The 23,859-nt window shown below is 43.8% G+C and overlaps 1 protein-coding gene across 1 annotated transcript in view; it reads right to left on the bottom strand.

Moving 5' to 3' along the window:
* Positions 1–71: 71 nt before the first annotated feature.
* TAOK1 (TAO kinase 1) overlaps positions 72–23,859 on the bottom strand; it is a 61,937-nt gene continuing 38,149 nt past the window's right edge. Inside the window, exons 8-20 of the mRNA XM_064729449.1 lie at positions 23,655–23,746; positions 21,077–21,170; positions 20,353–20,434; positions 18,327–18,494; positions 17,276–17,479; positions 15,965–16,099; positions 15,106–15,342; positions 14,229–14,357; positions 12,520–12,723; positions 11,788–12,027; positions 7,870–8,082; positions 6,603–6,785; positions 72–3,116 (exon numbers count right to left, since the gene is read on the bottom strand). Coding sequence (XP_064585519.1) covers positions 2,655–3,116; positions 6,603–6,785; positions 7,870–8,082; positions 11,788–12,027; positions 12,520–12,723; positions 14,229–14,357; positions 15,106–15,342; positions 15,965–16,099; positions 17,276–17,479; positions 18,327–18,494; positions 20,353–20,434; positions 21,077–21,170; positions 23,655–23,746 — 2,443 coding nt within the window. The 3' untranslated portion in view covers positions 72–2,654. The remainder of the gene's footprint in view (positions 3,117–6,602; positions 6,786–7,869; positions 8,083–11,787; positions 12,028–12,519; positions 12,724–14,228; positions 14,358–15,105; positions 15,343–15,964; positions 16,100–17,275; positions 17,480–18,326; positions 18,495–20,352; positions 20,435–21,076; positions 21,171–23,654; positions 23,747–23,859) is intronic.

Below are 23,859 nucleotides of genomic sequence, written 5' to 3'. Positions count from 1 at the left end.
GCAGTTTTGGGACAGCTTTTCTTCCCCCACGTACACACAGGGACACACACATTTAGACCAGTTGATCTGAATCAGTTTTTGCAAACTATTTTAATTAAAATATTAACTTGTTGGAATAGTCCAGGTCTGCACATGATATACATGTAAAAATGGTTACTACACAATTCTTTTTGAATACAAAAAAGCCAATATGGGATAGCCATCATTTGGATTCAGCATTCAGTCATGCTTGACATTACACAAATAGATGTGTTGAGAGAATTCTGTTGAAGTAGCTCAATTTAAGCCAGAGACTTTGACCAAATTCAAACCATAACAGAAGCAGAAGAATGAACCCACTGAACTTGCAGGTATAGCCTGTCCCCACTGTAGCTGCTGCTGTTTGGGATAGAGGAGCTGAACTCAAAATGCTATGTTAGCACCATGCTCTGGGCACACCCTCCACAATCACATGGTGAACCCCAATACAATTTTGGCCTTTCATTTTGGTTTTATCTCTCCTTCCAAACCTAGGAAAACACAGGTACCTTTCCTAAATGAGTTTCGCTTCATTTCAACAACACTGCAATGCAAAAGAGTGACCCCAAAACATCCAATTCCACATAAAAACATAGCAGAGGGAAGGACAGGACAATTCACAGTCACCACTTGCCCCCAGGAGCATCCAGAGGAACCTCCATGGGACCCACACCTCCTCCCAGGCTTCTGTCAACTGTTAGTACAACAAAACTCCTTACAAAGGGGCTGCTCAAACATGTTTTGGTGGAGTTTCCATCTTCAATTAGAGTGATACGCTACATTACAATGCTAGAAATCCCAGCTGGATTCACCAGACACTGGCAGAGAGTTGAGGACTGGGAGTGGATGTTAATTTAGCTAACGAAAGAGCGCTGCCCTGTCGGGTACTGAACAGCAGCGAGACACTATTTACTATATAAATATGTCACGTGGACAAACACATTCGGAAAACCTCGCTTTTGAGCCCTATAAACATATTAAAGGCAAATCCTAGAGTTAGCAGCTAGTGTTTTCTTCAAGATGATTAGTGTGCAAGGAAAAACATTTACAAAGAACCCTGGCTGGTCAGTCCCCAAGACGGAAACCTTTGCCTCAAGCCAAACTTCATCTACCTGCTCTTCCCACAGTCCTGGCTGAGCGACACCGTCCTGGCACTGGCATGAGAGCATGGGGGCATCTCTGGTTCCCAGCACTAAGGGATGACACGATGCCAACAAAGTCATTCAGTTATAAGACTCCCTGACCTTTTATCACTGTATGGATTTCACAACCTCCTTTGTTTCCTTTCAGTAGTACAGCAGCTCCAATGAGCCCTCTGGAAGCAGTGCCTTCTCACATGGTGTGATACGCTGCCGAAATATCACAGCATCTCTAGGGACTGTAAAAGTTGTGAAGTATTGCAGCAATGAAAACAATAAAAAAGGAGCCTCACATGCAGCAAGATCTACAGTGGTGATGTGGGTTAGTCATCAGCTGGGAAAGAGTCATTGGCTCAGCTCCTCCTGGTACACCATGGCAACTAAACATTTCAACAGTTGGCTACACGCTACATGTAAACAGGAAATTGCAACAAGCCAAAAAGGTAATAAATTGGTGGATGTAGTGTAATAATGAAAAACCCGATCAATGGCATTTTGTGACTATGGCATCCTTCAAAACACCTCTGGCATTTGAGACTGATTGGCTGAAAGTCTAAACATTTCTGAATGGAGCAAAAAGGACTACGCTGGGCTCCAAGAATTATTCTGATGCTTAGCTAAAATGAGATGTCACAGTATTAGCTGTACAAGTGCATTACTTACGCTCCTCTGCCCAACCTCATCTGAGCTACCAGCAGCACAGTCAGGGAGTGCCAAAGCAGATAGACCATTTCAAACATTCCTAGCCTGTTCCCCCAGACAGGTTTACCTACAGAGTTCTCGGGAAGCTGACCAGTGCCTTCTGACAGAACGTCACTTCTTACACGACACGGAGCGCGCACTTGGGTAGAAGGGCCCTGTTGAGCCCTGGTGTCTCTTGGCCTCTCTTCTCACCTTCTTCCTCACCTACAACTCTTTGAAAATGCCTCCTGGCAGAGGCAATACCCTAGAAATTTATCCAATTTAATGACAAATAAAAATGGAACAGAAGATCCAGCTGTTCCTCCCCTGGATGTTGGTTTAAAGGCAGCTTGCCTGGTTTTTGCAGGGTGGCAGATCGAAATTCATGGACATGGGAAGAGGTCTCCATTCTCCCTCAGACTTCCTACATGGATGGCATGATGAGGGCAGTCTGAGGCCCTTCTTTCCTGTCAGTATGATGACCACCAGCCAACTCTTCTGACTAATTGCATATATTTCTCAGATGCCCTCCCAAGACCCCTCCAAAATGTAAAAAAAAAAAAAAAAACCAAAACAAAAAAACAACAACAAAACAAAAAACCAAAAACCACCCCCCAAAACCCTGCAGCCAAATACTATGACATCCCAGTTAGTAAACACAAAACGTAATGCTTTACAAAATGAATACAATATTCCATGTGCACCCAGCTTCCACACGTCAGCACCGCACTGAGGAGGCTGCTGGGCTGGTGTCTGTAGGCAGTTTCTGTTGGCAGACAGCTCCAGTGGAATTGCCACCCTCAGTTATTGTTTAAGTTATGTATAAGACATGTGTGAACCATTGGATATTTGTGAAGTAACACTTGTGCTCCTGCTCATGCCCTGCTCCGTCCGTCCCCCAGAAGCTGTCCGCCTCAGAGCCTGGGGGCTGTTGCGGACCCCTATAGCACTACTTCGAGGTACCCCCTGCATGGGCCCCGAGGGGTGACCCCATGGCTGAGGTCCACCTTGCATTGGATGGCCCCAAGCTTGCGGTGGGCCACCCATGGGATGACCCCAGTGAGGTCCTGCACCCCCAGTAGGATTGTGGGACCAGCCAGAAGCTCCCGGGTAGCTGTGGCTGAACGCCTCGGGGGAGAGATTAGAAAGAACCATATTACTAAAACCTAGCCTCATGCTTTCTGAGTCAAAGGCTTCGATCTCGCGAGCTTGGCGCTCCAGCAGGCTTCGTATCCGCTCGGTGCGCTCGTTCTGCAACGCCAGCATCTCCTCCTCAATCTAGGAAGGAAAAAAAGAGACAGTCTGTAGCAGCAGGACTGGCACAGCCTCTGGAGGACCTGTAACAGCTACTGAGGGACTTCTTCCTGCATTTGTGCAGGAAACTGGCTCTAGATCAGATATCCGTGGACATGCAGTCTGCTCTGAATACAAAAGGGTGAATTTTTAAGGGTTAAGTCTCAAAGACTCACACAGCCCAAAGCATGATGAACATCAGTTGGAGGGTGTTGGTCCCTGTTCCCTGGTGAATACATGAAATTTGAGGGATGTGAACCTGATACCAACACCTTGACATAGATTAATCTTCTGAGATCCAGCAAAGACTACAGCTTCCATAGATGCCTACTGGGAAAGCACCTTCAGGTACAGCCTGCCAACACAGCTTATGGTGACCTTCACTGTTTGTAGCTGAATCTAATGATGATTATGATGATGACTGCTGTTTTCTCTAATATTCAATGCACAAGCCCACATTCAGCTTCCTCTCTAATGTTCACTGGCCAGATTTTCTTAGCTCATGTATTTGTCACCTCCTATCTACCCCTTTCCTAATTTGGTTTTCTCATATTTCACTGCCCTGATACTTTTTCCATGGTGTGTGGCTGAAGGACATAGGCAGTGCTGTTTGAGTTGTGTGGCAGATTATTAGCTAGATGATATGCAAGCTGGCAACTCCAATTTCTCCTCCATAAGACTCTTCCAAATTGGTTTCCAAGACTACTTTGGTAGGGGCACTGGGATCAGCACTGTAAGTACTGAAAACACAGGACTACGGCCTCCTGACACCCCATCAGACAGGGATGAAAGCCTTTCTTATTGAAATCTTTGCAGTCAGGTGGAGAACCAAAACCCATTATCTTCTTGCCAGCACTGAAAAAGCTTCTTTTGGCCTCAGTGAAAAAGACCAAATGGGGAAAAAGCAGGAGCCAAGACTTTCAGCACAGCTCACTGGCATCTCCCTGCTGTCAGCAGCAACATGGCCAAGAGGTGTTATCTGGGTCTGTGCTGAAGGCACCAGGCAGAGCCTTGTACTTGTAAGCACTCTCTTGCTTGAGTCAGGGAATATGCAAAGCAATTTCATCTGGAATTGAGGAAACAATCTGCTCCAGCATGAGTCATCTCCTGAGCCATTTGGGGCTTTCAGAAACTCCTTCTCCACTTGCCTGTTACTCCAGGTGAGTGACAGACTGTGCACTGAGCAGCCCTGCTCACTATTCCTGCTGAAAGCCACAAAGGCAGTGGAGGAAGAAGGTACCTTCTGTAACATTACCTCTTTAAAATGCTCTGCTTGTTTTTCTCCTGTCCTGCTATCTAAGTAGAATCCTCCTCTCTCAATGTCTTCAGCATGTCACCATTTTCAGTCTCAGTGACAGTGTAACACACAGGACTTGGTGCAACTGAACTTCACTGAAAGGCCTGACACTTTGTTAAAGTGACATCACTCAAACCACTCTGAAAATGAAGTGTCTGAGGCATGTGGGAAGGAAATGACTAAATCTGAACTCTTTTAAAGACACTCTTGGGACATGCTCATTGCTAGTGCAATACAAACAACATTTCACATCAATGGGGCTTGGCTACTCCCTCCTTACTCCAGGGTTGGACATGACACACATGCTCTGGTGAGTTATGGTGATGGGCACCACCAAAAGTAACGGGCAGCCTGCTGAAAAGGAAGCAGATTTCTATGCATGCACTAACTTCTGGAATCTGGTTTATTATTGAACACCAGGGACTGACTTTGCCACAGGCTACACATTTATTTGTGCATATAAATGCAGACATTCATCTTGTGCATATACCTGCCCTTTCTCTGGCTGCCAGCTTCAGTTAGCACATGCCAGCAAACACCAGGTGACATCACTGAGGAACCCACACCAGAAAACTCACAGTTCTTAGTCCTAACAAAAACAGAACATCATCTCTCCTCCCAAAAAATACCCCTGCAAAAGAATGATGTGTGTGCCTCTGGACCCACATGTTTGCCCTTGAGGCACTGCCAAGTGACTGGAACCCCACCAAGGTCTCACTGCTGGTGCATGACCTGTGATTTTCATGTGCCAAGACTGCACATATTGCTACAGGAACCTATGAAAGCTGAAGCACCATCCATTTTTTTTTTGCTATTCTAAGGCAGTATCAGGACACAAAATGAAAAACTACGCTAGGTGATACTATTTCACAGAGAGAAAAAACAGATAAAAGTATTGTTAAGCTTCCTATCCCCATCACTGATGCCAAATCCTCCACAGGGGTTCTCCATGCACAGAGACTTCAATCCTGGTACACAATGGAAGACTTCCACAACATTATTGGCTGATGTGAGTTTCTTTGAGTTGCTGGCTTCACTGCAGCTTCTAACACTATCTGCAATACATGCTGCTCCCACAGAGCAGGGAGTGCTGGCTCACTGTGGCACCTCCTCCCCGAGCTGCTCATGCCACCAGAGGGCAATGCACCTCCAGATAAATCCACACTCGTGCCAGGCTGTGACGGGAGCTGGGACCAAAATAACCAGCAGTGGTATCTAAAGACAGCTATTGCACACGAATGACACACAGGAACTCTGCTTTCACAGATTCATCTGTTTTCTGAGAGCAATTGCCTCCTTGCAGAGACCAAAGCCCAGCAGGACTGTGCTGCCTCCCTGGGGTGCTCCCTCCGCTGGCCATGAGGTGGAGCAGTGATCTGAGGACTATGCCAGCATCCATCCATTAGCCCCTAGAAGAACTTCACTGTAAAGAACCTCGAGGCCACAGAGTAATCGCCCTAATTTATTACACACTGATGAAAAAAACTGGGAAATGTGTGAATAGCAATGGCTGACACTTATAGTGCAAGTCCAAAGGGAAAACAACTCCAGGAGAAAGGCTGACAATTTATTTCTTCTCACCAGTTTTTGGTGCATTTCCCTTCTCTTGGTCTGTGTAGGTCAATCACAATGCTACACACATACCTAGCACAGCACCTGCAGCAAACTTTAACAAGAAGCACCTGAATACACCTGAATACACTTTAACAAGAAACACCTGTAGCCAACTACAAGCTGAGACCTGAGCAGTAGCAGATGCACCACACCTGTGGCTCTGGCTACTTGAGTTTGCTCATAAGACACATAATTTCAGAGAGACACTGCAGCCCCCAGCCTTAGGTTGTTACTGTCTGCTCTCTGAGAGGCCAGGGAAGCCAATCTCCAGCTCAGAGACAGACAGTACAGTTCTCTCTCCCTTCTGCCCAGAGAGGCACATCCCCCTCTGGCACACTTCAGGCAGCTCTATCCCAGCCAGAAGCTGCTCACACAGGAGGCCTGAGCTGGCAGAAAGTTTAGTCTATGTGTCACTGAGCTTTCAACCCCAGAGAGACAAACACCCAAATGATCTGTGTTACTATATACAGCAAAGTAAGAGCAGTTTATCTTTCACTGATAAGCGGAATCTAGGATCTGAAATATGGAGTGTGCTTAGGATGCTCACACGCCCCCTTTACCTTCTGCTCCAGGAGGGCCCGGCGGAGGGACACCCTCTGCTCCAGATCACGCAGCTCCCGATCATGCTGGGCTTCTGCCTGCATCTTGATTTTACTCTGATATGCGTTCAGCAGCTCCAATTCTTGCTGCAGCTGCATCTTCAAAACCTGGCACTCTGCTTCCTGTGCCTCATCCAAACGCAGCTGGGAAAGACAGACAATAGAGACGTTTCACCATGGGGTAACCACTGCTGACACTCCAGGGGAGGACCGCGGGGAGGGGGGAATGGGCTGGGACATTGTTTTCTTAGCAATACAATTGGTCTCTATTGTACTTGGCTTGGCTGAACAGAGGACCTATAGTGACAAAGACTGGTGACAGTGAGCCCACAGCACTGATGCAAGTGATGCTGATGAGCAGTGGCGCCTCAGGAACCACGATCCACACTGCAGAGACCAGACTGCTGGAGGTGCAAACATCCTCAGCTCTCCTTTTGCTAGAGGCAAAGAGAAGCTCTCTTGCTCTATTCAACTGGATCAACCAATTACCTCTACCCAGGAGACTTAAGTCCAGAGCCTTGCCAATGCAGGACTTTGGGTACAAGGATATAATGAAATAAACCTAAAAGCAACATGATACTGGACTTTTAACCTTCCCATCATAAAAGAAGCCAGCTACCCTGCCTCACAGTGTTAAATTTGTGTACAAAGTGATGTGAGCAGGATGCAATATGCAAGAATTGCAAAGAAAAGTGCACATTAAGCTGTAGCAAGGATTTGAAGCATTGCTCATGTGGTCATTCCTTAAAGAAGGAATCTCTTAAAGAGGAATCACAGAAGTTTCACAACACTTTGACCTCAGATTTACAGTCAAAACTGTGGACTCCTCCATGACTCAATGAGCATCTTCCACTGGTGGCACATGCTTGGGTTGGTATCATCAGCAAATCAAAATCTAAATGAATTAGGACAGCCAGTTGCACACTATGTAATGATGCTCTAACAGGGATGTTTATGTTGCCACATTTCATGCAAAAGCAGTTCACTGGTCACACAGATGCATCACTTTGCATCTCTACAACAGCAGCTTCAGCTTCAGCCTGCCTGGAGGGGGTGGTAGGTCTTTCCTCTGGGTTTGAACTCTGCTTTCTGAACACAGAGGAAGGCCTGTGCAGGGGATGGCGTGTGCAGCAAGGAAGCAGAGAGCCTGCTGTCAGGATACAGAGCGGTTCAAATGCAAACATCCCTCTTTGGCTGAGGAACCCTGGGTCCCTCAGAGGCGACTCACAGCTTGTGTAGAGAGCATTTCATTAATGCTGTGATCATACTGCTCAGCCAGGATAGCCAGCTTCCGGGTCTGCTCCTCCTTGAGCCGTTTGAGGACAGCTTTATGTTCACTCTTTGGCGTGGTCTCCAGCAGATGGTTTCTCAGTGCTTTGTACTGTCTGGTTTGGATCTTGCATGTATCCTGAAACTGCTTCTTTATCTGTAGTTCTTTTGACTGGAAAGATGGAGGGGACACAAAGAAAAAACCAGCATGTTTCAAATGAGCGAAATATCCATTCAAATGGATATTTAGGATTACATTAAGGATATGAGTTCAAGAATCCACAAATGTATATTAACATCTACAGTGCAAGGAGGGAAGCAAAATACACAAGAGGCAATGACTATTGCTGCAGCTGCTTTGACACTGCTACTGTGCAAAACAATTACAATACAGACACTTTTATAACAAAGCTCCAGCCTAAATACAGCTGTCTCTGCACAAAGAGCCTCACATTTGTCACTGGACTGAATCCAGTCTTGGGTGCTGCTTTTCAAGAAAAGTTCTTGAGGGACAGGACTAATATTTATTAGCACCAAAAGCCATACTTACACGACTGTGCTTGTATGGCACATATATATGAACAGCACTTAATGTTATGAAAAGAAGCAGATCTGGTGCATGGGAAAGCACAGGAAAAAAGAGCAATGCTTTTTCCATTGAGGGTTTGATGAATATAAGATGTATTCTAACCCCTGATATTATGAGTCTGGTTTTCATAAAGAAACCAAAAAAAGACTAGATGCTTTAAAATGTACACCACAAAACAGTAGTATTGTGTTGGTCTAGCAAACAAAACAATTCCCCAGTCCCAGTGGAGACTTACTGGAAATGGAGTTTTCCTCCCTTTGCACTTGCTAACATCTCTGTACTGCTTAGAGACATAACTGTGATTGAACATAGGGTTGGGGAACACCAATCCTGGAAAAGGTATTGGGATCCAGCTTTGCTGTATGACCTTGAAGAAATTATTTTTTCTTTCACCTGCCTTCAGAGCAGCCTGTGACGTTTAACATGTACTAAGTGTTTCAAGATCCTGAAAAGGAGGGTGTTCTGGAGTTCTCTGTATCTATCTATGGGATGGCTGGCAGGGATACTACCAACAAAGCAAAACCCAGAAGTGATGAGTGATGATGGTTAATTGATGGTCAAGTTCACCATGGCAAGAATAAACAAATAAATAAATAAACACAAATCACTAAAATCAGACATGAGGGCTTTCCCATTGTTAGGCACCATGCCAAATACTGAAGCACTAGAGGCACAAACAGAGCACAGGACCAGACTCCTGTGTGAGCAAGTTGAAGAGCTCTGGGATGTGAACCAGTGAGGCATATGAGATCTCTGTGCATGGCCAAATCAGCCCCTCCACTGCCTGCTCCTGGCACCAACTCAGGGCTCAGCAGGGCAGGTGATCAGCACAGCACTTGCAGCCACCTCCAGAGAGGCAGTGGGATCAAACAACACCCCCAGCCCAAGAACACTTTGCTGCATAAAACAATAACACTTTGCTAACCTGATGCAGAGAACAGGACAAAGATGGGTTTCATTCAAACCAAAACATGTATCATGAAGAGGAATGCATCACTTTTAACCTTTCTAAATTTCACAGAAAGTTATTTCCTTCCAGGAAACCTTTAAGGTTGTTTCTCACTGCCCTTAAGGGAAGTGTCAGCTGGTTACACATTCCCATCAGGGACCTGGTCACAGCAAAACACCATCAACCTATTTTGCCCTCATTTTTTGTGAAGTCTTGCTGGGACACCAGACTGTTTACAGGCTCCCAATCCAAAGGCTTTAACAACAGGAAACAGAAGGGAGGGGTAAGATTTCCAGTCAGACTTCTGACAAGATCATTTTGACCTAGTATTGTGAAATACCAGCAAGAGGGTATTTGCATCACAATTAACACACTTGAAATAATAACAGCCGTTTTCACTGAAGGGTGAATTCTAGTTATGGGTCCTTCTGGTGCTGTCATAGAACAGACACTGACCGTTAAAAACCTGCTTCCAGGACAAAGGGCCTCACTAAATAACAAAGGGAAAGCCTGAAATGTGCCCTTGAGGGAAAACGTTGCTGGGGAGAGAAACTGAACAAATGGTCAAATTATCTATTCAATTAAGAATACTTGCCTGCATTAGTCAGAGGCAGGAGAAGGAGTTAATGCTAGAGAACAGCCTCGATAAAGAGGGGATTGTGCTACAAACCCAACGGTTGTCCAGGGCTCTGCTGTTAGCACTGCCTGTTTGCAAAGGTGCAGGATTGACAGCTCAAGCCTGAAATCCTTCACTAATCACAGAACAGCCATGCAAAGCAAAGTGCAAGCTTTCCATGCTCCCTGCAAAATGCTCCAGCCCTGTCCTCCCTGGAAAAGGGAAGGGTTGCAGAGTCTGCAGAGCTGTGAGGGCAGCCAAGCCCCTGCAGCACACAGTACCACAGATCCTGCTGCCAGGGAAGGAGAATGGACATGCTGCCCACCCGTGTTTGCACCACATCACCTTGGGGAGGCAGAACTCATTCATGCTAATCTCAGAAGGATCAACCTAATACAGCTGCTTCAGTTTTATTCAGCTCAGAGTGCAGCACAGCTTCCCTGTGAAGTCATCTGCTATTTATACACTATATCCTTGGAGATTCTCAGCAGTGATCAGATGGTCCCTTGTTCTCACACAAGCCAGGTTTTCACTATTTAATATTATTCTAATATTGACAAATCAGGTATCATTTTTTCTTTTCTGAAGTTGTGTTTTCAAGTTGGTTATTTTCTCTGTAAGAAGATAACTTGCAGGTGTTGAAAACTAAGTCAGATGGAAAATATCATGAAGAGGAAAGATGTAGAACAACAAAGAAACCCCATGCTCAGTATGCCATACACTCATTTTGTTACTGGCACAGCTGAACACTGGGTAGAGAGAAGAAGTCTGCCTCCTCAAAGGAAATGTACCAGGCAGCTTTGTGAAAGGCCTTATACACCCTTCTCAGACACTTCAAAATAAACCACTGGACTTCTTCAGATGAAGTGAAGGCTTAAACAAAAACACTGAAAGCCTCAATCACAGAGGCCCCATAATTCTGGTCAGCCACCAGAGCTACAAGGGCAGCATGAGAAACCCAGAAGAGACAAACAGCAAAGGTCAGTGCCAGGAGCTTCCTGAGGACACTGCACTTGGCTGGTGTCTCTCTTCCCTCTCCCCATTTGCCACCATGCCAGCTTTAATATAAAAACACTAACCAGGTGAGTTAGCCAAGACTGAGAGTGAAGTTCATTTTGATGCACACAGCCACACAAAGCTTTTGGGTTTTGTTTTTAAACGACACTGCTTCATTACAGAAATACTGATTTTATTTTTGTATATGGGGGAGAGAAGGATCAGAAAATGGTGTAGGAGGGGGAGAAAAAAGCATACTGTGAACATTTAAATGCATTTAAAACTACCCCAGAAAGGAAGGGACATTGCTGAGAAAAGCTTTTCAAAGAAGAGAGGGACTAGTGCTGCTGTGGCCTGCCTGCAATACCCTGTAATGCTGATCATCACTATGGTGCTCTTCAAGTTAACCAGTTTCAAATCACCCTGGCTTTGCCTGCACTGTAAAAGGGCTGTAATGGACCACTCTTCCACTACCACCAGCTTGAATGGGAGTTCCTACATCCCTTAGTGCCTTCAGAGCTCCTACATCACTGAGTACCTTCAGAGCTCCTACATACCTTGGTACCTCTAGAGTTCCTACACCACTGAGCACCTTCAGAGCTCCTACACCACTGAGCACCTTCAGAGCTCCTACATCCCTTGGTAGCTTCAGAGCTCCTGCATCCCTTGGTACCTCTAGAGTTCCTACAGCCCTTAGCACCTTCAGAGCTCCCACACCCCTGAGTACCTTCAGGCTCTTGGGCTGCTGCCGGACCTCCATGACGTGCTTGCGGCGCAGCTCCCGCTCGCGGCGCTTGTTGTACTCCAGCTGGTTGGTGAGCTCGGTCTGGTGCTGCAGCCGGATCAGCTCGCAGCGCATCTTCTGGATGGTGCTGAGATGGCGGAACTCCAGCTCCTGCATGGACTCGTGCTGACGCAGCAGCATGGCGTGCTCCAGGTCCTTCTGTGTCTGCCTTTTGTTTAGCTCCTAGCAGGAGGACACAGGGAATTATTAGGTTCTTTGTACTTACTTGGATTTCCGTTGACAAAGTGACATTTCACTTTGTTCACAAGGGCATTTCTCCTTCCAAGGCATCTGAGGACAGACCACAGAGATTCTTGGTCTTATCAGCAGCAGACAGCAATGCCACCGGTAATTTTTCCTTCCTCATTTCACTTTTCTTCTTCCTGTTCTAGATGCTCAACAGGATTCACAGTAAGCATTTTCTGTTAACTGTTGTGTCTGATGACTTTTTGGACCTAACAATTCTCCTGCAATAGAGCATTAAACCTGTATATTGGATGGCACGAGGATTACCAGATGGCACTGCAAAGCATCCAACCACTGTTTGACAAAAGCACTTTGGATGTGGTAACAAACACTTCTGTGTGATTTCAGCTGGAATTTAGGTGCTCCTGTGAGATGCACTTCCCACAGGTGCAACCAGCTCTGATCTCTGCCTGTTCCCTGTTCCCTTACCTCCCGAACCAGGTCCTGCTCCAGGTTGTGGCGGCCCAGGAGCATCCGTCTCTTGAAGCGGCGACACTCCAGCTCCAAGTACTGCCTCTGACGCCTCAGTAAGTTGGCCTCTTCTTCTGCCTGGAAATGCTGGATGTTCTCCTTCTGCTTAGAGAGCCACTCCTGCTTCTCCTTCTTTGGAGTGCTCTGGTTTTCATTCAGCTCCTGGTAATTGCAAGGTGATTAATTGTGGAATAGTTACATTAAGTTCTTTGGCTATGAACTGGACAGACCTGACTAATAAACTACTGAACTACGTTCTACTCTCTCTTCTCAAGGTTGGTGCCATCTCAGCCTCTTTAAAATACATCACATCATGAAAGGAACACTAAGGAAATACCAGGATACAAATCACAGTGGAACAGATTCAACTACAGCTTTTCTTTTTTTGCACTGGCCAAAATACTGGTTTATGTCCACAGTTTCCAGACCTATGTATCAGCTGAAAATGTCAAAATGAGGGGTTGCCACTGAAAGCACTTGGAGGTACTGCCATACTGCCTGGTAAACGTTTTTACAGGCTCCCAAAGGACTGAGAGAAGGAAAGTGTTCACGTCCTGTTGTTCAAACAGAACTCCAGCAACATGAAGCACATCAGAAAATTTTTTGTGTCTTGCTTGATCAGAGCACATACCCATTTTACTGTAACTCACCAAGGCAGACTGCTCACTGAGATGCTGTAACTCACAGAAACAATGTAAAGAAGTTCACAGGTAAAACTTCCACATTTGTACTACATAGCTTAAAGTATCTTTGGCAAAAGACTCTGCTTGCTTGAATTGCATACTAGAGATGCCCATGCAGTAATTAAGACTTGTTGTGATACATTTCAACTGAAGAATGAGACAGAACTCCTCTGTATTTCATCAGTGTTTCTTGGTGCTCTGTGATCTACTGCCCACTTAGAAAAAGATTCTATGTTATTATAAAGAGCCCACGCTACTGTAGTTTTTGTTAGATCTTTCTTGGCTCTGCTGCTCTTTAGCCTTTTTTTTCCTCCTGGGAAATGCCTATGTTTGGGAATATTTCCCTTTGGAGCAAGTTCCAAAGTTGTGTCACACAAGTTGATGGTTGAGCATTAAATGGTTCTTTCAAAAAAATTATTTATAGTGCTTAAGGTTTCAGTCACTCCACAAAAAGAATCGGAAGTTTGATTCTACAGTTTCTCTGCATTTCACAGAGATCTTGATTTTCACTAAAATGCAATGATTATTAAATAATTACACAGCTTTCTCCATTAAAATTAATAGTGCTTTACAGGTATTTTCCTTACAAAAAATTTAAGTGATAAGAAACTTCACTAACTGCTGCAGGGAATGGCCACTACCTGCAAACAACAATGTATGAGAAAAATCTTCATGACCTTTCATAACTTTTTTCATTCCTTAGGATTGCCAACTTTGCATGTTTCTGGCTAAAAAGCAGCATTAAACAATGGAGAGGTTTGTACTTTCACAAGATAAACATATAGTTACCAACAACTAACTAAAAAATTAATTCTCTTATTCAAAGGTCAAAGATATGAAACAAATATAGTACACACAGGACTGTGCTCATGAAATGCAGAACTCACTGCAATCCTGTGGAAGATCTGTGGTGCAGTGTCACTTATTTTCACATGCTCACCACTCTCACACTGTATCTCACATTTCTCACTGGGGATGAGTTACCTCTTTCAGCTGCTCTTTACGGAGTTTATATTCTCTCTTCTGGGACTCCAGGAAACTGTTCAATTCTTTTTTCTGTTGGGCCTGAATATGCTGTTGGAACTTCTTCTCTTCGTTGGCCATCACTTTAGCCTAAAGCAAATCCAGCAGCAAGTCAGTCTGAGTCCCAAAGGATTAAAGCTCATGTCCAATTTCAGCCTCAAGACCCAGGACTCATGGAAGCCACCACAATATTCACCACATGTCTGGACAAGTCCAAGTCAGAGGAGCTTGTCCTCACTCTCTCCTCATTCCCCATCCCATCAAGGTTCTCCTCCAACACCACATTCCCTCAGCCCTATTGTTCAGCTAATCTTGCCTCAAAAAGTCTAAACCTTATGATAAACTATAACCTCAGCCTTCCACTGAGAGATCAGAGATGAACAAAAATCGATTATAACTGCTGTAGGCAGCACCACTTCATTATCAATTATTTAAAAGCACAGGCCCCCCATATCCATACACAACTAGACAGTGAACATTTAAGTGTAGCTGGCACATTTCTCTGCAGGCTAATCTGCCTCCACAACATTCAATGGCAGGCAATTATTGACAGCACAGACAGGGCAAGAGAGAGGAAAACCCTCAGTGTTTTTTCTGGGGTCAGGATTCCAACATTCAGTACAACCTACTGCCGTGAAGGACATACCTCCTCTCCAGTTACATAACTCCTCAGTGTAAGGAGGTGATGTATTAACTTTTTTCTAATTACCAATTTGCTTGGCTCCTGAGAACAAGACATCTCAGAGTCCACACTCTCATCTCTGCATCAGTGAGGGGAAGTGGACAATTCAATGTAATTAACAAACATGGGTTGGTCTGACAAACCATAACCTCCTACCTCTTTTTCCATGGCTGCTTGGTGCTTTTTAATTAGCTTTTCCATTTCTGCAGCAAAATTGTTACGCTGTGTTTCGAGATCTTTGTCCAACCTGAGGCGGTGCTCGTCCATCTCTGCCTTCAGTTTATTCTCTAATGCCATCAGCTGCTTCTGGTGCTGCCTTCTCATACGTTTATAGCCAGACATCTGCTCTCGGAGCTCAGAGTCCTGCTCATGTTCCTGCATTTGCCTTGTCACCTAGGAAGATAACCACACCGGGCCAGAGGAAGTTAATGCTGCCTAATCTGCTTTTCAGCAGTCTTCAAACCACAAAAGAAAACGATTCAGTTAAGAAATATGATTTTGTTGTAAAGAAAAGCACACATCCTAATGGCAGCAGAGCAGATTAAAAACTCAATTCTGCTGTAGGAGATAAGCTCACATGGGCTCCAGCAGAAAAACAGTACAATTGTTATAAAGCTGGTACTAAATAACGGCCTTTTAGCCTAATACAATGAGGGTGGATACATACACACACCCACAAATATTCATAATATGCATATGAAAATAAAAACCAGCTTATTATTATAAATGGTTTCCTGTATTCTACAGAGCACATCGGATTTGAGACTTAAAATATTTAATATACACAAATTACATTTGCCCAGGTATCTCACTGAAGCTTTTATTAACCGACGCTAAATTATTTCAGTGCCAGTATCTCAGTCAATGAAGATAGCTCATATTGTGGTGATATTCTGAAAGCTCTGAGGAGTTGCTCATATTGTGGTGATATTCTGAAAGCTTTGAGGAGTGGCACAGGGCTGTGTTCAAAGCATGCCCTCCTGCAGAGCTGTCCCCAGACCAGCCCTCCACGTACCAGCGACGCTGTGCGTATGGTAGCAAAGTGCTCTCGGTTCCGATAATGAGACTTGTGGCGAGACACTTGGGGAGGAGACTGGGGTTCTGATGCCCTTGTCCGAGGATCCGACTCCTCTCTGTAGTTCTCTTCCTCCTTATCAGCAAATATTAATGTCAGAGAATAAAGAGAAACTGTGTTACTAAAGATTTTTAATTTTGGTCCTTTTATTTGAAAGTAAGAAAAAAAGCATTTTACATTCATCAGCCCTGAAAGATCCTTCTGCTGATGAAGGTATATACTGCAAAAGGAGTTCCGACCTACGACCTTTCAGAAATTTCATGCTGAATTTTTATTACTAAGAGGAAGATTACTAACGAAAGCTGAAAATGAGGAAAAATAATGGAAAAGTGAAAGCTGAGTTAAACAGTTTACTGCAACAAAACATAAAAGCTATAAAGTAGATTTTATCGAGTCTGAAAGACAAAAACAACATCTTTGTAGCTCTGAAAGAGAGAGGAATATTTTCATTACACCCACTGCAGAAATACCTCAAAGCAAATTTTAAAATTTGTCATGGTGTATTCCACATTCTTATTTTGAGTTTGTCATTCATCATAGAGCGATTACGAGTTAGATATGATATACTAATTAACTCCCTGAGGAAATACCTGTGTCTTTGTTGCATATCTGGGCAAAGAACAAGACATTCTAGCCACACCTATCATCAGCCACGGAAACGGTAGTGCTTTGAGCAAATGGAGTGATAACCCCTCCACGGCAAGAGCAGCCCAGCTCAGAGGGCACTCCCCAGCCCACCCTTCATCTGGCAGAGGGAAAGCAGGGAAGTGGTTTCTGCTGCGTTTTTTTCCCTTACACTTTATTTATTAACAAAATATTCAAATCAAGTGCTGGGAAGCTGAGTGCTGCAGAACTGATTTCAGCTCCTACTGTAGGCCCTGACTTTAAGAATTATCTAACAAGGAGGTAAAAAGGGGAAGTCACACATCCTGTTGTCCCACAAGGCAGTGCTATGCATGTTGAAGTCAGCCACCAAACAAACCTATTTACAACCTCCCATTCCAACTCCTCCTGATAAAGCAAACTGCTTTTGAAACAATTCCATTAGTCAAATAATTTTTAGTGAATTGACAAAAATAAACCATCTTCACAGCCGCTTTCCCAAGTCTCCAGTGCACACTCATATATATAATTTGGGGCACAGTAATATAAACTGCAGATAATGACTTGGGAATGGGAACAGGTGACTTTGCACCAAATTCTCTCCCACTTTACACCTTGGAAATTGTGCAGTGAGAATCCAGGGCTCACCGGCTTTAGATGAATGACAGAGCTGTTTGACATCACGGTGTGGTCCCCCTCCATCATATCCAGCTCGCTCTTATCATCCGAGGCATCTGGAAGACTGTTAACACTACTGCTTTGGCTACTGGCACTGATAGACATACTAGGAATGGACTGATTGCTTCCGACACTGTTCACTGTTCCCGTCCTGCCCACACCATGATCTTGTTCCTAGGAGAAAGGAATTAGAAAGAAAATTCAAACCTATCCCAGAGGTACCCATGGACATTACCAAATGGAATATTCATTGCATTTCTCTCTAAAGGCATCCACCTGCCACGTCATGGCACTTTCCACCCTCCAGGCATTGCCATGAAACGTTTTTCTTGTGGGATGCTGAGGAGAGAAAGAGTCAGCCCTGTCAAGATTAACTGGCTGATGTCAGATTCTTTTCAACAGCAAGCCTGTTAACAAGCTGAATTCTATCATGTATCAGCCACAGCGTGTCACCAAAACTGCTGTGACACCAGAATCACCTGAGTGCTCAGCTGGGACCCTGCACCTTGCAGGCTCTTTTCTGTACAAGAGAACTGGAATTCAGAGTCTCCTTCTCTGCATGGTCACTGCAGCATTCAACCCAAAAAAGAGAAATCAATTTCCCTGATGACCTGTTTTTCTTCTTTTTTCTTTTTTTTTTAATAAATTAAGCAAAAACCTCAATGCCTTAGACATAGAACAACATTCTCAGTACACATGGTCAAAACAGAGGTTAACTGCAGTTGCTAAAGAGCCCTCATGAAGCCTCATAAACAGGCAAAGAAAGAGAGGATTTACAGGACTGGAAGCTGACTGTTCAAGCATGAACACATGGCACAGCTTCTTGCCAGCGCTAGGCATCTACCCTGTTTGTCCTTGTTTGTGCCTTGAGGTAGCTTTATTCCGAGCACAAAGAGGGAGACAGTGTTTACAGCCAGGTGTGTAAACAGCCTCCCTTCTTTTCAGCAATATCTGAATTGTGGTTATTTAAATGACAGTTCATTCTCTGTGGTTCAGTGATGAAATCCGGCATTTCTCTCACCTCCTCCTCCTCCTGTGTTTCCACTGCAGGGCCATTGTGGGCCTCCTGGAAGAGAAGCTTCTTCATTTTACGATACTGCAGGTTGTCCAGTTCTCTCACTGCATCCTTTGTTCTCTGAATCAGGTCTATTAACACTGTTTCGGGTCGCTCTCGAAGAACAAACATGTGCTGCAGAACACAAACAGATAAGTGGCTCTCATGCCTCCAATGCACATGCTTTGAGCACACAGTGATGAGCTCTAGTTGGGTTTGTCAGCCCTCTTCCCTGCACATGAGGAGAACACCTTCACAGCTAACACTGGTAATATTTTCAGACTTTGCAATCAAGATAGATTTCAGAATGATTGTACCAAAAAATAAAGGTGTAAAAACCCAGAAACAGCATTTTTACATGCCATGAAAACTTGCTCACTATAAACTTACACTTCAGAAACATCATCTACTAGTGGTTTAGTGAGGGAAGAGCAACAAATACCAAATAAAAGCTAAAGCTGCTAGACTGGCTAGTATCTTTAACCAAATGTTAATTAACTCATCAGCTAACTCTCAGTATAAATCCCATTTCCTTGTTTAGAAAAGCCTGGGAATCAAATATTCATCATACAGCTCTGAGTCATAAAATAGGCTGTGAACCTTAGAGCTTGGTCCTGGAACAGTTCCCCACGTTCTGCTCCTCTCTTGGAGATATTCACCACATTTCTCTGCAAAGGTGCTATATTTTACTCATAGGTAAAGCAAGAACTGTCTATGTATGTCAGAAGCAGCTTTTGCAGTCTCCAGATGCAATGTGCTGTGGAAGCATGAGTCATTATTAACACCACCACTACTTTCATTTTGTTCCTCTGGAGAACTGCAATGCTGTTTCCAACATGGCACATTCCCTACCTGTCCCTGTAAAGTGGCATGCAGCTGTTTCAGACTATAGTTATGGAAGGAATACATTTCCAAACGTTTCATTTCCATCAATGTTCTCTTTAATTGCAGCACATTGCTCAAAATAAAACCAATCTGTAGAATTCTGAAATGGCAGGACTACACACCCACACCGAAACCTTTCCTGGATAATTGCATTTACTTTCTGAATAGACAGTTTTCAAAGAGGCACAAGTCCCCAGAGCCATTTTTAGGTAAAACCATGCAAAAAGGTGCTGATAAAACCCTCATAAATAGCATCCATTTCCCTGCAATGCAAAAAATTTGGAAAAACACTGTTTAGCAGAAGCAGGGCCAGGATAAAAGAAACCCAAAATGTCAGAAGCACTGTAAAGAGAATGACAAGTTAGCAAAATTCTGAATGCCACCTGATGCCACAAAGGAAATCCATCAAAGTCACACAAAAAAGCAGCTCCAACACCCAACTTCTCTGAGTTCTGTTCACATGCCAGCCTTTTGCAACAATCTACCCCATTGGCTTTGTCTCCAGACTACAGTGAGCAAAGCCAAGTACCTGCAGCACTCAGGAGCACAAATGAAGAATTAAAATAGAAGCTAAGAAATAAAGCAAGAAAAAGCCTGCAGACTGCTGAGGCTTTTTCATGCCAAGGAAAAATAGAGGGAGGAAAAACTGGTTTCTTTTTGCCTTCTTTTCCCAAACAGTGGATTTCAGGTACTGCATAAAGTACATTGGAGTGTTCTATAGCACAGAACACAGAGGGAAATAACAAAAGGTATTTGTTAGCTAATGCATGGCAGCTCCGTCAGGATTAATAATAATCACTGGAAAGATTGAGTTTACAAACTAAAACTCTTGACAAGTTGATGGTCATCCAGTGTCACTTGGTGGAGTGACCTTTTATGCTGAGAACTCCAAGGCTGGCTTGGAAAGTCACCTGGGGAACGCTCTGAGACGCTGCAGACAGGCAGCAAAGCCAGGGCTGCCAGCTCAGTACATCCCACAGCACTCACAGCTCAAAGGTGTTTGAGCATCATTAACCATAACCTTGTACAGTAGGTGAGACAAACCATCATCACAGGGCACAGTCCCTTTTAATACCACATGGAAAACAGAAAGGACAAGCAAGCCAACCTTCAGAAGCTCCTCTGATGTAGGCCTGTCTTGAGGAATTTTCTGGAGGCAAGAATCTACGAAGTTTCGAAAATAATCAGACCTGTGTCAAGGAGAGGAAAAAAAATCCACCAAAGTTAACAACCCAGTTTAATTCATTAAGGAGTCAAGATCCTCACATCTGGATGCTTGTAGCTCCTAGGCCAAGAACTACAGTTCAGTAAACCATAATTAGGAAGTTTTTAACTTCTGAAATTAGTTTACTGTATTTGTTGTTTTCAAGACAGTTGTTGAGGCTGGGAGGCACAAAATGTTACTACTGTGCTTTATTCTTCTGAAGTTTATGCAACAGACACTTGCCACACACAAGCTGTGTCTTCATCTTGCAAAGCAATACTTCAACAAAACAGGATTTAGAAATTGACAGTGTGGTTTGTGATAAAAAAACCTAAACCCCACAGTTTTGGCTAGCTTGGGAGCTTCAGAAGTTTACTGACCCATGGACGGAATTTTTCACAGGATCTTAAGCTCTTCCAGCAGCCTGTCCTATTCCTACTACAGTGAAGGGTCTCAAACATATATTTAGTAATTGGTCAATTTTGTGTACAAAATGTATACTGAATCTAATGAGAACCTTCCAGCTCACATCCTCCCAACAGGACTCCAGCCATTTCAAGAACTCAGCATGACAAAGCACTCCATTTACAGCCATCCCCTCCAACATTCCTCCCTCAGCAATACTCACCATTCATTAGACTGTAGTGTAGGGGATTCATTCTGCGCTATGTGATATAAGGCACTCATTGCGTTCATGTTAAACAAAGGAGGCTTCCTTTCCGCTGCACACAAGAGAAAAGAACTTTTTATATAGGGAGATAGTCTCATGTTGTTGCTCTTTTTATTTATTTTTTTTACAGTTTACATCTCTTTAAAAAGAAAACCACATCAGCAAAATCCCTACTGCCTGAACATGGAACCCCAAACCAACCCTACCCTGCAATCAGACAGATATGTTGGCATATGTCCTGTGCCATTGCAGAAGATGAAAGCCCTTTGAAGATCAAATGCCTTGTCCTCTCAAGCTTTTAAATTACGTGGTTTATCATAGTTGAGTTCTCTGACTCATTGTAATGTACTAAAATAGGAGTAAGTTAACAGTAAGCTCTATACTGGGTGTTTAGCCACTAAGCATTCCTGGCTTCATACACCCCCCCTTTGTTTTTTTTAATCTACAGTTGCTAAAAAGCTAAGAAATATTTATTTCTAGCAGGATAGCAGTGATGAAGAAAATGCTGGTTACAAGAACCATCAAATCACACTTAACTGACTAAGCACATGGGCAGGAAGTCAGCAACAGGCCAACTCTTTATACTATTTTGAGAGTTGCCTTCTCTCTTTGGCTCTTCTCTCTTTCAAGCTTGTATTACTCTTATAGACTGACACAGCATGAAAGCCTAATGAGGAAGGAGATGATCTCACTGTAACAACAAAATTGAAGCTTCATCAGAATGTTTATGGGGCAAACTTTATAAAGCTCAGCCTTGCCATAGACATTCCAGAGAAGCTGGTCAGGCCACGAGGATGTTCCTAACTACTGAAAATGCAACAGAAAACTTTCCTTCCTCAAAAAAATAAACAAGGAAAAAATAATGCTGCTTTTCTTAGTCTGCTCAGTTCTGAGTTGAATAGTAGCACTGAACTATGGATCAGAGATCATGGTACACTCATGGCTATGGCAGGATGGACTAAGCCCTACAAATTCCTCAGAACGGGTAGATTGAGGACTTAAGTCTTTCCTCAAATTCAGCACTTTACCTCCTCTAATCTGTCAGATAACTAGCTGCTGCTATCAAGGATCAGACACATTATTCATTAAACTATTTTAACTGACTGTTCTCTCTACCATTTTTTTCCTCTTAGCTCACCTGAATAAAATAGAAATCTTCTGGAAACCCTGAAACGGAGCCCTCAATAAGACCATTTCTAAGACTAAGTGATAATTTGAGAAGACTACAAGACATCTCATTTCCCTGCTGCCTTCCCATGCTTACTCAAAGCAACACAAATGAGCCAGGCATGGACCCAGCCTACACTGCTCTGCTGTCCTGACCTAGTCTCACCTCCCACCACGGCAGCAGCCGCAGACGAAGCCCAACACGCTTCATCCTGCAAGAACGCGGCGTGCAGGACTCCCGGGGGTGTGGTGGCCATGAGCTCACTGCATTCCTGGAGCCCTGCAGCCAGCCAAGTCTCCTTACTCCACTCAGAGCAGGATTCTGTCATGACAGTCACACCCCTTCAACTTGCTTTATATTGGCAACCAAGAAGCAAAAAACAAAAAAAAACAAAAAAAAAGAGCCCAACAAACAAAATCTCTGCTCTGAAGAAAGAATCTATTTCGCATCCTGGAAGAAAATGAAGTTGACAGTTTGGAATGCCAGACAGCATTTTTAGCTAAACTGTGCAGTTCACATGGATTAGTGTGTTCCTGAGAGCTCTCACTGCCTGGCTGAGTGCTCCTCCATGGAGGATGGGTTGGAGCAGGAGCAATCAGATCTGACAAGGATGGGAGGACAGCCTCAGGTGCACGGAGCAGTGGCGTGCATGGTGTGCTTCAGCCAGGGTGGTTTTGTTCCAAGAAAACATGATGTGTTAAATTTAAACAGAATGCCATACTAACACTGTCCCTTTAAACTCACATCCTGCTTTAAAGCTTTAAAGGGTCTGTTCTATGGCAATGCAATGCCATCATTTCTTTAGGCTTTGAGTTTCAGGTTACCACTTCAAAATTGGATTATTTAGTATCTTTTTGTTTAAGGAACAAAAAATCTATTCAGAAGTGACAACACACACTGAATACAGCTTTGTAGTTGTCAACTTCTCCAGAACTTCATCACTGCAAAATTTTTAGTGTATGTTAAATTTTCACAGAAACAATATGAACTTAGAGCACTAAATAGATCTCCACACTGGTACCCTTAATGGTTCACTTCTAAAGCTGCTTGGCAATTGACTGTTTTTCAGTTCAGAAGTTAACTGCCTCTCCCACAGAATGTGAACACCCTTAGTGATATCACTTGGCCACTCTCTTTGTCTATATAACTCTTTTTCTTCAGGTAATGAAAACACCAGTTCCATAAACATCAAACTGGAGACTTGGTCTGGAATTCTAGAAAGCACATTTCACTCTCTTTTCTAAAGCTCAGGGCCCAGAGAAACCAGGACAAGAAAGGGAGCACAAATCTTCCGCACTGTGATTCAACTGAATAAATTCCAGGTATTAAATAATAACATTTTAATTTTTTTCAAAGGAAATAACTTACCTAACTCAATACAGGTAATTCCAAGAGACCAAACATCTACTTTGCCATCATACTGCCCTTCATCCATGGCTAAAATCACTTCTGGGGCCATCCTAAGAAAAGAAACTGGTGCTCAAAACAGGCAGTGGAACACATTATCTCCATCAGTATGAAAAAGCTGTTTCCCTGATTTCAGCCACCATAAGCAAATATTCCCCAAGCTATC

Source organism: Zonotrichia leucophrys, chromosome 19 (genome assembly GCF_028769735.1).
Source record: "Zonotrichia leucophrys gambelii isolate GWCS_2022_RI chromosome 19, RI_Zleu_2.0, whole genome shotgun sequence".
Taxonomy (NCBI): Eukaryota; Metazoa; Chordata; class Aves; order Passeriformes; family Passerellidae; genus Zonotrichia; species Zonotrichia leucophrys.
This window is presented reverse-complemented; position numbering and strand designations above follow the sequence as displayed.